Source organism: Helianthus annuus, chromosome 5, assembly GCF_002127325.2.
Source record: "Helianthus annuus cultivar XRQ/B chromosome 5, HanXRQr2.0-SUNRISE, whole genome shotgun sequence".
NCBI lineage: Eukaryota > Viridiplantae > Streptophyta > Magnoliopsida > Asterales > Asteraceae > Helianthus > Helianthus annuus.
The window spans coordinates 33020876-33037965 of record NC_035437.2 but is presented as its reverse complement, the minus strand read 5'-3'; the positions used below and the strand labels follow the sequence as shown (position 1 = coordinate 33037965).

The window sequence follows — 17090 nt, the reverse complement described above, 5'->3', positions numbered from 1 at the left end:
AGAAAATAAAATTGATGTCACATGTTATTTTCACACTCTTACTTATAAGGAACAAAATGTTTTAGTACAAAAAATGTTTTTTCTTTCTACTTAGACCAAGCGTAATGGGGCGTTTTTTTTTTTTAAAATTGCCCGAAAACGCCCTATAACGCCCAACCCCCCATTACAGGGGGCGTTTTCAGGCGTTATTTTCGAAAAAAAAGGGGGCCGGCGTTTTAAAAATAACGCTTAAACATGTGGGGCCACCAAAAATCCGACCGTTGTTCAAACGGTAATATTCTTTTATTATTTTTTTTTAATTTAAAATAATTCCCACTATATATATTTACCCCACATTCACACCATTTTTTATACAAAAACTCACTATCTCTCCCACTTTCTTCCAACTTTTATAAAAAAAACCCACTTTCTTCTTATTTTTATACAATCATGCATCCTTTCCGCCCTCCTTTTGGTGTCCCCGCTAGACCCGCAAACCCGAACACAACCCAACCGCAAACCCCATTCAACCTTCAAGAAATGGACCCGAGCTTTTTAACTTACGCGGCTTACTTAAGTGGCGCCCCTCCGTTTGTTCCTCCAACTTTCGGCTATGGTCAAGCCGGCGGGTCTCAACCGTCACAACCCGAAGCCGAACCCGATGTGGAAGTCGTACCGGAGACGCAACCCGAACCGGTGCAAGAAACATCGAAACGCGACAAAAGGTCGCATAAGAAGAAAGATAAGGACGCACCGAGGCGTACAAAAAATATAATCAAATGGACGAAGGAAGAGGAATACGCGTTGACTCGGGCGTATGTCGACATTTCGGAGGACGAAGAGACCGGTAACTATTTTATATAAATATTATTTTACTTACTTTGTTATTTTATTTTTTAACAAACAACTTATTATTTTTTTTTTGTAGCAAACTTTCAAACGGGCCCGGTTTTTTGGGATAGGGTTCGTGCACTCTTCTTTAGCACGTGGGGTCAAGGCGAACATCGGGACAAAGACTCAATTTCTAGCAAATGGACCGACATCAACAACAAGTGTCATGGGTTTCAAGAAGTCTTCCAACGTAACTACGATAATCGCCCGAGCGGTGAAGGTGACGTGGGGGTTTTAACGAAGAGTTTGGAGGAGTTCGAGAGGACAAAAGGCCCTTTCACGTACTACAAGTGTTGGGAGCTACTTCGAAAAAGTCCAAAGTGGGCGGTAGTTAACCCAATGACGTCTAGTAGTAGACGTCGGGCTAAAAGGTCAAAAACATCATCCTCCGTTGACCCGTCAACTCCGACATCGGATGCCCGCAATGTTGATTTAAACGAGGCGGTGGACGAGGGCATTCAAGAAGAGTTGGCCCGACCCGGAGGTAGAAGAAAGGGAGTCGGGAAAAAAACGCTCGAGTCGTCTTCCGATCTCGAGTTAAAGGATGATTTCGAGGAGATGAACCGTCGTCTCCAAGACATTCGAGATCTCGGCCACCAACGTTATGAAATTATGAAGGAACGAATGACCGAAACAAAAAAATTTAACGAGATGCAAGAGGCGAGGCAAATGGAAAAGGACATCGAGTTTTTGTCCAAACCTATCGACCACCTACAAGGCGATGCGTTGATCCTTGCGCAAATGCGTCGCCAAAAAATTAAAGAAAAATATGGACTCTAGATCATATTATTTTTTTTTATGTGAAATGATTGTAAAATGATTGAATGGGGCATTATGGGGCATTATACCACTACACCACTTTTGCTATAATGCCCCCTTGCTGACTAGGACGCCACATGGCGCAAAACGCCTCATGGTGGGGGCATTATAGTGTTATACCACTACACATGGTCTTATAAAAAATGACACATGTTATCATCGTAATCCTTCTTAATCTATTTAGTCAAAATTCATTTTTTTAGTAGATCCTTCCACTGATACTTTGGTGCTTCATTCTTCGGATTTTGTGGGGACATGCATTTCGCTTAAGAGTCGTACACAAGCTCGAAGGCTCGATCCAAGGCTAGCCAATGACTCCAGTATGGATGCCATGGACAATGGACCTAACGAGAACAATAACCATATTTTAAATTTATTTTTTCATAGAATATATATGTTATTTTATGAATTTAACAAACTTATAAGGAAAATAATTATAGAGTATTGCATATAAAGACTATAGGGTGTGGGGCTTGGGTTGGGGCGTGGGTTGACTGAAAACGCCCAAGCCACCACCTCGGGGGCTTGGGTTGGGGTGTGGGTTTGGGCGTGGCCCCTTGGGACGGGAGTTTTAAGCCGGGCTTGGGGCGGGCTAGTGGCCCTATGTGGCGGGCTCCTATTCGCTTGGTGGCCATGTGTATTTTTTTTAAGTTTTTGTAATTTTTTTTTAATAAACTGCCAAGCCACGCCCCAACCCAAGCCCTGCCATATCCCATCCAAAGTGGGTTTGAGAATTGAGTTTTGAAATTACACGTGTTAACCCATGCCCTACTCATGCCCCAAACCCCCGCCCCACCATACCCCACGGTCTAAGACATAGAAAATAGTGTAAAAAATATATAGAATAATATTGTTAAAATTAAAAATTACATATTTAAAATTTTAAAACCGGTTTTTTATACCATATCGGATTTGGCTCAAAAACAGTTTAACCGGGTGTATCAGGCGGTTCAACTGGGTGTACCAGGCCCGGTTCTACAGAACGGTTCAACCAGTACTATCGGTCGTCTTGAACCGGTTTTTAAAACATTGCATATTTTTTATTATTTTACCCTGTTACTAAATTATGATGATTTAAAGTTAAAAGCGTGTACAAGTTATAACGCACATGGTAGAACCAATTTAAACTCAATCCACATAAATTGCTAGATAAACTAATCTGGCTGACCCAAGATGTTCGACTCGCCATTCCCCAAGGGGCTCACCCCCAAGGCTTCCTCCTCCCTAGCCCTTGCCCATCTCAAGGACATGACCCCTCAATTACATGCCTTAAGAGTGTAGGGTTGGAAGCATTGGCAAACCCAGGATTTATTATCTAGGGTGTGATTGGAGGGTTTCTACTATATTATTAAGGGGTGTGATCAGAATTTTTGTCTAAATAATACACTAATTTTTTTTTTTTTTAAAATGGGTGCCCGCCACCCCACGGACCATAGTGGGTCCGCCCTTGTTGGGGAGTAGAAGTGTAAGTGAGTCGAGTTGAGATCGACTCGTTTAACTCATGAGGACTCGAGTTCGGCTCGTTTTGAATTCTTGTTTTAAACTTGCCGGTAAAGCTTCGGTCCACCCTCGTTTATTAAGCGAGCTTATTTTTAGGTCCAGCCCCATTTAAGTTCGCTACAATTTGAGTCTAAAACAAGTTAATCTAACAGAACTGAGTCTAAAACAAGTTAATCTAAAAGAACTAATGTTTACACCATGTAGGATGGAGAGGTGTTACAGAATATCTTTTGCTAGTATAAGAAAAGGTTATGGAGAATTTAGATATAGTTTTAGTAATTATTTTTTTAATGGTTTGGTCAATGTCATTATGATGATAAATCAAAGTCGAAACAATCAGTGTGAACGTTTTGAAATTCTCTAAGAATGAAAAAGTAAAATTATTAAAATTTGTCGTAGAAAACCTAAAGCATTATTAAAATATATGCCCAATCTTCTTTAACTATAATCTGGCTTAAGATTTTTCCCATGAAATTACAACTTTTTTTCTTTAAAATAATAATTTGACTTACTTATCTACCGTCCGTACAGCTATATACTTTTAGGGTAAACTTTCGGTACAAATAGTCTTATCGTAAAAAACATACAAAAAGCATAAAAAGGTAAAAAAAAATGTGGTCATTTTCGTAATTATTTTACCCATAATTACCCTATATGGTCAAAATTACCCTAAAAGATCAAAATTCCTCTACAAAATCATTTGTAGACTAATTATAATGCTCTACAAAATTACCCTACAAGATAAAATTACCCTACAAGATCATTTGTAAAGTAATTATGATACCCTACAAGATCAAAATTACCATACAAGATCATTTGTAGGTTAATTTTGATAACTACTCTACGAGTAAATAATTACGAAAATGACACCGTGTTTTTTTACCTTTCCATGCCTTTCGTCGTTTTGTGCGATAAGACTATTTGTATTTGATCTTTTGCCTATACTTTTAAACAACTTTCGGCCCTAGTTCAAACACACACACAAAAGAATGAAAATCGTTCAATTTTTTATTCCCACTATTAAATTTCTCCCGGGCGTTGCAGTTGTGTCGAAACGTAAGGTAATGTGAATTTATAATGTTTAATGAAAACGTATTATATTTGACCCGACTTGTTTCCAAAGAGCTTTTACGTTAAAACGCAGACCAACTGAAAACGTACATAAAAATATGCGCGAAAATGTATTAGATTTTACTCGACAAAATTTACATCAAAACGTAAACCGACTTGAATTTTTACCGACACACGTACACACGGGGTTAAAATGACATTTCATGAAGTTTTTAGAAAAATTAGGATGAAAATGTAAAAACTAAAAGTTAAAGAGTCAAAAGTAAAAACAGATAAAAAAAAAAGTTATTGTAGCTTGTAACGATGTGATGGATGCTACAGTAATCCAAACGAACAATCTTGAAGTTTTTGGTTTTTCTTTTCTCTCTCTTTTTTTTTTATTTTTTTATTTTGAAGTTTTGGGTTTTCTTTTATGCTTTAACAGTTGAACATATAATTTTAAACCGGTTACCTTGGCCCACTTTCTCTTTGATCGACCGTATTTCTTTTCTGACCCATATCTTTAACTTCGTTCACAACATTCTCTTGACCCATAATATGCTTTGGCCCAAATACATTTTTATCTCTCGGCCACATTCGCGTACGTTTTCGTAGTTGCCGTGTTAAATACTCATTATTGATTAGGACCTAATACGTGAGTGAGTATATAGTGGGTTCAAATAAGAACCATTGGTAATATACATTGTTCGCTCATCCAGATGAAAAAAAAATATATGCTCTGATATTTTGTCATTAAGTGCAAGTTCTACTAAAAGTCATAGAAAAACAACTTGATAGCAACTAGCGATATCGTAAACAAGTGAAACCTCAATGATATTGTATGCATTGGTGATTACATTATTTGACATATAAACTTTCTCAGAGTAAATAAGTTAAATACAAGTAATCTATTGTATGCATTGATGATTACACGTAACTAACGATACATTAGTTTAATTATAGTTGCATACATTACACATGTTATAAATGTTACTAATGATAATGTAGGGATGTTCACCTTTCAAAATTAAAATAATATAGGTACTTGCATTGTTTAAATATGAACCAGCTTGGCTCGGTTCAAATTTATAAATTGAGCTAAATAGTGAGGTTTGAAGTCGGATTTGTTTAAACCGATCCAACTTAGATCAGTTTGGTTTGGCTCAACTTAAAAAGAATCATTGCTTCCATTTTTTACATGCAACACAATTTCGAGCTTTCATTTTTAACATGTAACACAAATTTCGAATTTAACAAGATAAACTCTACTAAAATACATAATATGTTCAATCAACATCCCCATCAACAAAATGTAACCTCATCATGTTAACATAATACAACATGTTGATGCTGGGGGTAGTTGCACGGACCTCCCATCCGCCGGAGTATTGCAACTCCGCAAGCTAGCTTAGCCCCATAGCTGCCTGGCGGTGATTACCCACGGTGAAGAGCCCCAACACCCCATTAGGGCATTGCCGGGAATCGAACCGGTGACCTCAAGAAGAGGCTGGGTGAGGCTGGCCAACTGGGCTACCCCAGAAGGTTATAATACAACATGTTGATGCGTGAAAGATAAAAAACCAATTGTTAGTTTTCTTATAGTAAAACAAGAAATTTCATACTATATCCATAGGTTGTTTTATTGAGTTACATTTGCTCTCTAATTCATCCTGATAATAGAAACTTCTGAATTTTCTCAGGATTTTCTACACGTGTTTTAAAATATAAATCAAAATAGTGGAAGTGTGCGTACGAATCAATCCAAACAGAACTTTAGATTGCCCACCAGGAGTCTAGATGCAAAACAAATAGAAAGTTAGAAACAACAAATCACAAACTATTGGGTGTTATACAAATCCTTTACAAGAACGCGGCTAACCAAATAGTAACACCTTAGTTTAATGAATAGGTCACTTTGGTCGCTTGATCCAATGACACAAACACCTGTGAAACTCGAACACCCTTGAATTTTACTCGCGATACAACCCGAAAAATCGGTCTTCACAGATTTGTAACGGCAACATGGAGCGACGACGGCGGGCGGCGATGATGGTGGTCGGCGGCGGCTAGGGTGGCCGGTGGCGCAGAAAGAGAAGAGGGAGAAAGAGTGTGAGTTTGATATCAACTATTGGGCATACTGATCCAACAGTCTCCCACTTGAACAAGTTTCGATAGTCTTTTCAACACAGATAGTGGTGGACGCCTAGCTGCATCTCACTGCCCTTGGTAAGGTATAACGTTTCACGAGCCATCAACTATTCGTCTTTAGTTCAAACAACTCCTTGCTTAACCAAGTGCAATAGCCATGGTACCCTGTCAATTATCCATTGCTACCATTTCTCATTTCCATATAGCTATTTTAAGTTGTTGTAGCAGACCTGACGGTTTCTAGTGTTCGGCTTTAACTTGCAAACATGTCAAACATTTAGCTACGTGGGTGGCTATGGACTTCTTCATGCCCATCCACCAATAATTTCTCTTCAAATCCTGGTACATTTTATCTCCTCAAGGATGTATCGAATATTTTGAGTTATGTGATTCCTCAATAATCAGATCTCTGAGTCCCCCAAAAATAGGAACCCCTATTCTATCACTAAACCTTAAAATTCCATCATTACCAGGTGCTAATTGTTATACAGTTCCACCTAACCCTTTATTAGGAGCATTTGCTTCTAACAATTTCTCACTTAAACTGGTCCATAGCTCGATCCTCTTAGCATGAACCCTTATCGATTTTGTTCTTTCTTTAAGGCTCAAGGCGCCAGCAACAACATTAGCCTTGCCATGATGATAATGTTTCAATCCATCGGCGTTGGCGCATATTCAAACCCTTCTGATTAAATATGTGTTGGAGGCTTTTATGGTCTGTGTATATAATACACTTCGTGCCATATAAATAGTGCCTCCATAATTTTAATGTGAATACTACTGCACCCAATTTCAAGTCACGGGTGGTGTGGTTCTTTTCATGTACTTTGAGTTGTCGTGACGCATAGGCAATCACCTTACCTCTTTACATTAACACGCAACCCAGTCATGTGTGCGAAGCATCACAGTAAACCATGAAATCTTCGACTCCATCAGGCAATGATAGTACAGGGGCATTGCATAGTTTCTGTTTTAGAATCTCAAAGGATTCCTTCTGTTTTGATCCCCAATCAAACTTGGCATTCTTACGAGTCAACATAGTTAGGGGAGCGGCTATTCTAGAGAAGTTCTCAATAAACCTTATATAATAACCAGCCAAACCCATAAAACTCCGGATTTCAGAAGGTGTCGTGGGTGCTTCCCATTCATGATTGCTTCAATCTTTGTTAGATCTACTTGGATTCCACGTTTCCTTGATCACATGTCTTAAGAATTGGACTTCTCTAAGCTAGAACTCGCACTTAGAGAATTTTGCATAAAGCTTCTCTTGCTTAAGCAACTCTAGAACACGTCTAAGGTGTTTCTCGTGATCATCTCTACAGCTTGAATAGATAAGTATGTCGTCTATGAAGACAATGACAAACTTATCCAGATATGGTTTGAAGACTCTATTCATAAGATCCATGAAAGTTACTGGTGCATTAGTGAGTCCAAATGGCATAACTAGGAACTCATAATGACCGTACCTTATTCTGAAAGCAGTCTTTGGAACATCTTCACTTTTGACCTTCAGTTGGTGATAACTAGACAAAAGGTCAATCTTTGAGAAGCAATTTGCTCACTACAATTGATCGAATAAGTCATCAATTCTTGGCAAGGGATAACGATTCTTGATTGTAATCTTGTTTAACTCACAGTAATCAATGTACATTCACATTGAACCCTCTTTCTTCTTGAGAAACAAGATAGGAGCTCCCCAAGGAAAAGAACTTGGTTGAATAAAACCTTTCTCTAACAGCTCCTCGAGTTGTGTCTTTAATTCATGTATCTCCGTTGGCGCAAGGCGATATGGATCTCTAGCTATAAGAGCTGACCCAGGCAAGATGTCGATTCAGAACTCGACTTGCCTTTTGGGGGTAAGCCTGGTAGATCGTCTGGAAACACATCGGGATATTCGGAGATAATCGGTATATCTTCTATCTTTGGCTTCGTGTATCCACGGTCACCTGTGCCATGTAGATGCCACATCCTCTTTTCAAACACTTATATGCCTTAAGGAGTGATGCATTCTCATGTAACCTATAGTGTTGGTCTCCGTGAATGGTGAGTATCTCACCAGATGGGGATTTAATTTTGATTAGCTTTTTTTCGCATGCAATACGGGCCTGGTTATGGGATAACCAGTTCATGCCTAAAACTATATTGAATCCCGCAAGAGTCATAGGTAAAAGATTTATAGGAATGAATTGATCCTTGATGGATATGACGCATCCCTCTAGAATCTTAGAGGCTACCTCTATGGTATCATCGGCCATTTCAACCTCGTATGAAAGATCTAGAGTTCTTAAGGGTAGATTTAATAGTTTGCCAAATTTATCATCTACAAAACTTCTATCAGCTCCAGAATCAAATAAGACTCATGCGAAAATGTTGTTAACGAGAAACGTGTCTGTTATAACATTCGCATCCTTTACCGCCTCCTTTGCGGTTAGTTGGAAAGCTCTAACGTTTGTCTTCTTGGCTTCCCCAGTCTTAGGACCTTTATTAGTTGTACGCTTGGTGCTGTTGTTTCTAATGTGACCTTTCTCGCCACATTCATTGCACACAATGTTCTTGATGTCCTTGTATTCGTGAAATCTGTGGCCAACTTTCTTGCGTATGCCACCAAGTTTTTGTTGCTCAAACCAGCATTTTCCTGAATGCCTTTTTCCACAGGTTTTACATTCAGTTCTATTATCATTAGACCTAGGTTGATTCTTGTTCAAATTGAATCTCCCTTTCTTTGACTCCCTGAAGCAGTTATCCTCACGTTTCCTCTTTCCATCAACATCAACTCTAATTTCCCTTAACTTTATGTTGTCTTCGGTTAAAGAGAGGGCTAAATCTACTGCAACTCTAAATGTGGTTGGTTTGGATGATTTCACCATCCCTTTTATCTCTTGTGCTCAGCCCCCAATAAATCACGCAATGTACTTAGACTCGGGTGTGATAATTTATCTTGTGTGTAATTTCCTTATGTAAATGTGTAGGTTTCCAACTCGGTGCTCAATTCTGTAAAATTGGACACTGTCGTCTCGGCGTTGACTATTGTCGTGCACCACACGGTCTCCAAGAAGTCTATAAAGAATGTGTATCACATGTTGTGGAAGCTTTGAGCATAGAATGGAATGACCAATACTCAGCGATGCAAGGTGTTAACATGCAATGAGCATTAGAAGTTGCGCAAACTACATAAGACCATCAGCGTCTCATGATTATGGATCTTGTTGTTGAAGCTCTGCAAAATGATGTCTTTGTTACGTGATTGAAGGCATTATTTGAACCACCAACCACTCAAAGTGATGTGGGTGGACAAGATGAAGGCACCTTCAGGAGCTTGAAAAGACCCAGCCTGTCTGCGTCCAAAGTGGATGGGCATGTGGCCCTTGTAATAGTTGTAGAATTTCAAAACAAGTACTACCTCCTGTTACCTTTGTTGGAGCAGGGTTTTAAACAAGTTTTATTTTCCCGACCTGTGTGCCGAGGATTTGGCCCCTTGCGCGTATGGACAAGTTCTAACCCTGCCGCAACCTTTGTTGGTTACGTAAGTTAAAACTGATTTGGCGTACTATGCGCATATTTTTTGACCTTGCGAGGCATATAAATATGTTAACTTTGAATGTAAATTGTTGTCTACAATATTTGCGTGTGTGTTACAACTTTGTGCAGGTATCGCAAATGAAGGTTGGTTCAAGTTCATAAGCGGTACAACATACAAATCTGGTAATTCGCATGGAACAGCGACATGCCTTGAGGATCGTAGCCAATTATGTTTGTGCATATACATAAAGTGGTGCACGCATTTGTTGTAACACCCCGTGTTTTGAAAGTCAAAGTACAAGTCAAAGTCAAAGTCAAAGGAAGAGAAGATTGCTAAATGCGATCTGTCACTCCTTGCTTAATTATTGATTGTACTACTTGACTTGTAATCGATACTCTATATTAAGTTGTTTTGGTTGTATTATGTGGAGTACATGTAACAATCGCAGTTTATCGCCAATCGACTTATCGCTATCTTATCGCTATCGCATCACAACCCGAATTATGTGTTCTGGATATTGTTTTACGTGTGTGTGCTACTTACGTGTTACTTGTGCATGTTTATATTTGTTTTGTGGTAAATATTCAAAAACGCAATCGCAACTCTATCGCAACGTAATCTTATCGCAAACTCGAGAAGTATGGTTACTTATGTTGTTATGTGTTAGTTAGGATAATTGTGTAACTATTGTTTAATACTATCGCATCGCTTACTCGCAACGCATCGCAACGCTCAACGCACGAAACGAAACATCGAAACTCAACTCGCCGGAGACGTTCGATCGAATGGTCATCCATCCGGATGACCATCCGATCGGATGGCCATCCGATCGGACTGCCCTCTGATCCGTCACTGCACCGCTTTCCTCTTTTGGGCATCTATAAATACCTCCTGCCACATCATAAACAGTGATGTGACCGCTCTCTCGTCCGACCAGCACGTTCCAGCCCTCTTTTCTCTCGATTTCTCGCGATTCTTGTAAGTTTTCAACTCAAATCTTGTACTTCTATCATCTACACACACTTCTTCATCATTTTTACCAACAAATCTTCATTTTTCACCATGAACTCGGCTGGTTTGAGGTGTTCTAGGATGATGTCATCATGGGGTTCTTGTGAACTTCAAGATTCGACCTTATCCCACCAAGAACAACTCAGATCTAAGTGATTTCAACATGTTTAAACACTGATTTCGCCATAATCTAAACATTTTCCAAATGATTTCCACTTTTCTTCATCATTCTCAACTTTTTACATAAAAACCGATGGAATCCGAGCTCGTTCAAACCTTCTACTCGTTCTATTGTGAAGTGTTGGACTGAGAATGGACTTCTATCGAAGAAGACGACCGATTCACGGGTTGAACATGAACAACCATCAAGAACAGTCAACTAAGCGAACGGGGTGATTCCCAACCAATCGAATGACTTGGACCTGATGGGGTTTCCGTTGTTTAACACGTAGTCATACCGTCTCGGTCAAACCGCAAACTTTCTAAACTTAACGATATTTTTCAGATTTCAAAACGAGTAAGTCACCTAACGGACTGCCGTCCGATCAAATTGCCATCCGATCGAATGACAATCCGATCGGATGACTTGTAAACTCAACACTTAAACATTTTTACAAATTATCAAAGATCATCAATTTCTGACGAATAGTCATCCGATCGGATGACCATCCGGTCGAATGACTATTCTGCTGTGAACTTGTTCTCTAAAAATGTCTCACTTGGAACGGATCGCCATCCGAGCGAACGACCATCCGATCGGACGACCGTTCGACCGAACGACCTGAAAGGTAGAGATACTTCTCTGATTTTAAAATGCTACAACAAAAACTTCAAAGCCATCATACACAAACACATCCATCCCAAACGAAGGACAATCCGACCGAATGGCCATCCGTCTGGATGACTATCCGTACGGATCGTCATCCGATCGAATGACCATCCATACGGATTGTCATCCGATCGATTGGCCCTTCGTCACTCAGTTCACTCGCACCATTTAACGCACCGTTCTTCGATTATGCTATCGTTCTGTAATCAGGCTAACTTTCCAGCTCTCCCTTCAATCCAAGACGATGTTTATTTACTAAACGCTATCTGTGAGTATACTTGATCCCTTTTTGCTTTATGTACTTTTGGGTGTTACATACGTTACCTATATTCAAATCACAATCGACACACAATGCAAACACTTTTATACGCTAACCGTTACTGCATGTTATACGTGTTACTCGATGAAAGCTTGTATGTTATGTTTACACAGTGATTGTTGCCTGACACCTTAGAAACGATAGTACTATAGTTTGGACTCAACACCTGTCGTGGACGGGGGTTGCTAAGGGTATTTCTTCATGTGTCACGGTGGTGATATGTGTTGCGCACTCTACAACTCGCAGTCACGTCTGTGCATATTTCATTGTCGATAACCTACTAGCTTCACTTTGCTACATGTTACATGCTGGTTATGCGTAAACGATTTCGCTATCTATTATACTACTAAACTTGTATACTCACCTTTACACTATGTGTATTGACTTTTATTTTAACGCATGTGACAGGTATTTGAGATGCTAGGATGCTTGCTATGTGGAATCGAGTTAAGAAGAGTTTAGAAACAAACAATTTAAATTCTGAGTTGTCGAAACAATACGTTTGCCATGGTATATTATGTGTGTAATAATTGAGTTATTTGGTATGTTACGGTATGGGACGTAATGCTAAATATCCGGTAATTTTAGTTATGGATTTCTATTGGACAATCTGTTTCGCTCAGTGCCATGCCCCGATGTTTCCACCATTGGTTGGGGTGTGACAGATTGGTATCAGAGCCATAACTATAGGGAATTAGGCAAGACTCGACCTAGTCCAGGTTGATGTCTTTGAAACGACCTAGTCTATAGTCTAGGTACCAATAGACCGACTTGTGCGAACCGAGTAGGGGTTCTGCACGAGCCTATTTATGTTACGCTTTCTCGAACTTATTCTCACACGAACACCGCACTATTTTCAAAAATGAACGAGTAATTAGATCGAGACTAGGTGTGAAAACCGCAAACTCCCGATCAGACCGCTTGTTCGATGCGACTTTGACTATAAAAACAAGAATTTGCGTAGAATCAGGAGTGAAATCCATACTTCGACGCCAATTCCTCTCTCTATCTGGTGATTCTATCACACGAACAGGAATAAAGTTGTTAAGACAGGGGTGAAACCCGAACCTTGATGACTTGTTCCGCTCTTTATTGTGGTTTTACAAAACTCTCACCAAAGTCTCGACGGACTCCAACGACTTGAGTCACGCTGTAACTGGAAGGATGCGTGCCGATCGCCCGGATTGAGGCGAGAGCACAGTCCAGAAGGCCAAAGCGTGCACTCTAAGTCCTTGTGAATAGTCGGATCACTTTGGGTAGTCAACGTCTATCAGCCAAGACAATCTCCTTTCGATTTTATGTGTTACGATTCTGGATTTTCGCCACCACTGACTCTGTGATTTATCGCTTTTACGTGAAATTTTATGTGTGTTTTATGTGGTTTTACATGATTATACGCGGATACTCCTCGATTTTTATGTGTTTTGGATGACGATTTAAAAGCAAAAAGCGAAAAGCTGGATGTTTCCAACGACTGCGTATTTTCTCTTTGATCAACACACACAACTCGCACTGCACATTTATCCCAAAACGTTAACAAAACATGGAATCCTCGCAATCGCTACTCACTAATCGCACTCGCTACTCTAAATGGCTTTATGCAGCTTTGAAAGATAGGTGAATACGTGCAAAAAAATAGTGAAATATGTGGTTTCGGTGAGCTGTGTGATTATGTGCCTACATGACTATGTGCTTATATGTTTGGATGTGTTCCTGAGCTTTATTTAGTAGTAGTGTGTGTGAGGTGAGATTCGATTAAATTGTGTTTGAGTCCTGTGACGATGTCTGTTGCAGACGATGTCGTCATTCGGTTCTCAGACTTCTCGCACCGCACGACGAAACCATGAGGACAAACGCATTGCTGCGCTAGTCGCTAAGCAGGTGGCTAAGGTTATTCCGCAAATTGTCAGCGAGCTGAATGAAAACACCAGCAAGTCCTCTGAAAAGTCTAGGACTGATTCTCCTAAAGCTACTTTTAGCTTCAAGCAGTTTAAGTGTGACAACCCGAGTTTTCAAGGTCTCTACTCGACTTAATACCTGTTCACAAAGTGTTGTTTGTAGATTCGTGGTGTGCATTATATGTGTGTATGTGTATATATTTTGTATTAATAATATGATTTATATAAGTAATAGAACATGGATCCTTTACCAAACACCCTACCTGACGAAATCCCCACCCACGAAACCACCCCCCTCCCACCCACGAAAACACTCTTGGACGAAAACACCTTAGTGTTTTCGTCAAGAGCAGGCCGGCGAAAAGCAAATGGGCTTCGGCCCAGTAGTGATCGATTTCGATGTTTTGTTATTAACCTTCACGCAAAAACTGTAACTAGCAAAACCCTAAGGTCTCTCTCCTTAATTCTCTGTGCGACGGCAATCAGTGTCATCATCATCATTCCCGAGACATCCCAGCCTATTGCCCGAATCCTTATTACATCTCGGTTAGTTCGCACTATTGTTAATCGTTACGTGATTCCTTGGTAGATCGATGCGTGTTTGTTTATGAAAATCCAATTAAAGAAGTTTTGTGGATTGTGGAATGCATGTTCATGGTTGGAGAGTGGGATCTTGTGTTATTATTAAGACTATATGTATGATTTCGTTAATTTATCTGAATAGATGATAGATTGCAATATGATGTAGTTTAGCGTAATGATGATGATCTGATCTTCTGTCATGAGGAGATGATGAATCTGTTAATAGTTAGGGTTAATCTATAAATTCATGATTTGTATTCAATCATTTGACTATGGTTGATGTTCCTGTATGATAGAGATGATGATATAATTAAGTAACTATTAGTGATGATTAGGGTTCTTGATAATCACAACAACTTGCTGATGATTGCATGATGATTGAATGATTTCATGAATTGATCTGGTTAATGATTGTGATGTCGATTAGGGTTAGACGAAATCCCAGAGACCAACGAAAACACAGAGGCCAGGCGAAAACACTAGGTGTTTTCGCCATATCTCAAGTCGACGAAAACCCAAAGTGATTTCGCCGCCTGGGTGTTTTCGCCATGCTTCAAGTCGACGAAAACCCTTGGGATTTCGTCGCCCAAAGGGTTTTCGCCAGAAAAGGGGTTTTCGCCACTAAGTGTTTTCTTCACATGTGATTTCGTGAGTGTTCTGATATATTAACTCTGTTAAGTCTTTTACTCTGTTAGTATGTTAATTCGGTTAGTATGTAAACTCTGTTAAATATGTTAACTTGATAACCCATGTTAGAATAGACTGAAAACTCAACTATGTGGAACACGAACTGTATGAACATGAGATAACTGTTATGTGTTACTTGATAATGTTTGCCTAAGCACACTATGTGACATTAGATTTTGCGTGCGAGTCATTACGAACGAAAACTGATTGTGTATACGTGTATACTATAGGACTTGACTGATTACTTGTGAGCACATAGTTTAGCATACCGAGCAAATCGAGGTGAGTTCACACTTTCACAAGGCATGGGATTCCCAAGGGTTGGGAATGGGTAAAGGATTTAAACTAACATAGCGTGATATCCTGGTTTGGAACACGTACACACCCTCTTAATTGAAGGGTGACAACATGTGATAAGGATTTAATTGGAAACTGCGTGATCTCCTGGTTTGGAACACGTACACACCCTCTTTACTGAAGGGTGACAACATGGATTCTAGACCAAAACTCTATCATTAAGTCCCTCATTTTTATATCGACTTAATCTTCAGGCCAATGGCGAGCGGGTCATTAGTTAGATAGCGCTATTTAGGTTTGACAAGCCTCACACCGTGCCGCAGAGGACGGGCGTGAACTAATGGATATGGGCACTAGTCAATGATGATAGGCATTGACGTCAGGGCACCAACTTATTTTAGTCAGTGGTCGATATGGTAAACGGGTCTAGTGGTTAACATGGGGAAACCCCCACCAGTTATGAATGTGTTTGGGAAACAGGGAAAAACGGGATAACTATAACTTATGAACGAACTTATGGTTTTTAAAACAACTTAACAAAGAACACCAACTGTGAACTCGCTCAACTTTGTTGTTGACTCGTTGTTACATGCCTTGCATGTCGTTAGGTACTTATGGAGCTTGCACGAGGAGGCGTGATCGTTGTGGGACATGGATAGACATATACCATGTCAAACATTTGATACATTTGAACTTTTACTTTGGTTTTAAACATTTTGCTTCCGCTTACAACTTAAACTACGTTTTGTTTGGACACCAATTATATTATGTTTGGATTTATATTTATTTACATGCTATGTTCAATATGATTGGTGGCTTGATCCTGGTCAGTCACGCCTCCAAGCGGTGATACTTCGCATGTGGATTTTAGGGGTGTGACATTAAGGCCTGCGGACCCAAAGAATTCACTGGAGAAGATGGGCCAACTGCCATGTTTCAATGGTTCAATTCTATTGAAGTTACCCTACGCCAAAGCGGCTGTCCTGAAGACCTACACACTGTTAACGCCACTGGCGTTTTCCAGTCCAGGGCTCTGGACTGGTGGACTGCCGAAAGAAACAAGCGTGGGAATGATGCAGCCTATGGGCTTACGTGGGATGAGTTGAAGGACATCATGATGAAGGAGTTCTGCCCTCCCCACGAGCTTCAGAAGCTAGAGGACGAGTTCTGGCACAACAAGCAAGACCGTGACGAAAACGCTGGTAACTGCCCGTTTTAAGCAGCTGAGTATCATTTGTTCGGGCCAAGTTACGACCCCTGAGATAACAATCAAGAAATACATCCATGCTTTACCGGATTGTGTGGCTGATTTCGTGCAAGCTGCGAAGACGACAACTATTGAGGAAACCTTCCTGCTCGCTGCCGAGATTAATGAAAAGCGAGTTTGGGCTGGTTACTTTGATAAAGCCACCAAGAATCTTCACCAAGTTACCGCTGCTCCCACCGCTAAAACCGTCGCCGCACCGCAAGCTTCAAAGTCCTCCCGCCTTAAGAGAAAGAACAACAATAACAACAGTAGCAAGAACTGTGCAGGTATAGCTGCCGCGCCATTGAATGCCA

At 40.1% G+C, this 17090-nt stretch overlaps 1 protein-coding gene across 1 annotated transcript; it reads left to right on the top strand.

Annotated features, from left to right (window-relative positions):
* The first annotated feature begins 429 nt into the window (after window positions 1-429).
* Window positions 430-3431, top strand: LOC118492091 (glutathione S-transferase T3-like). The gene is made up of 4 exons (XM_035989871.1): window positions 430-608; window positions 705-826; window positions 908-1354; window positions 3394-3431. Exons 1-4 carry the CDS (start codon window positions 430-432, stop codon window positions 3429-3431), a joined length of 786 nt encoding a protein of 261 aa, XP_035845764.1.
* The last annotated feature ends 13659 nt before the right edge of the window (window positions 3432-17090 follow it).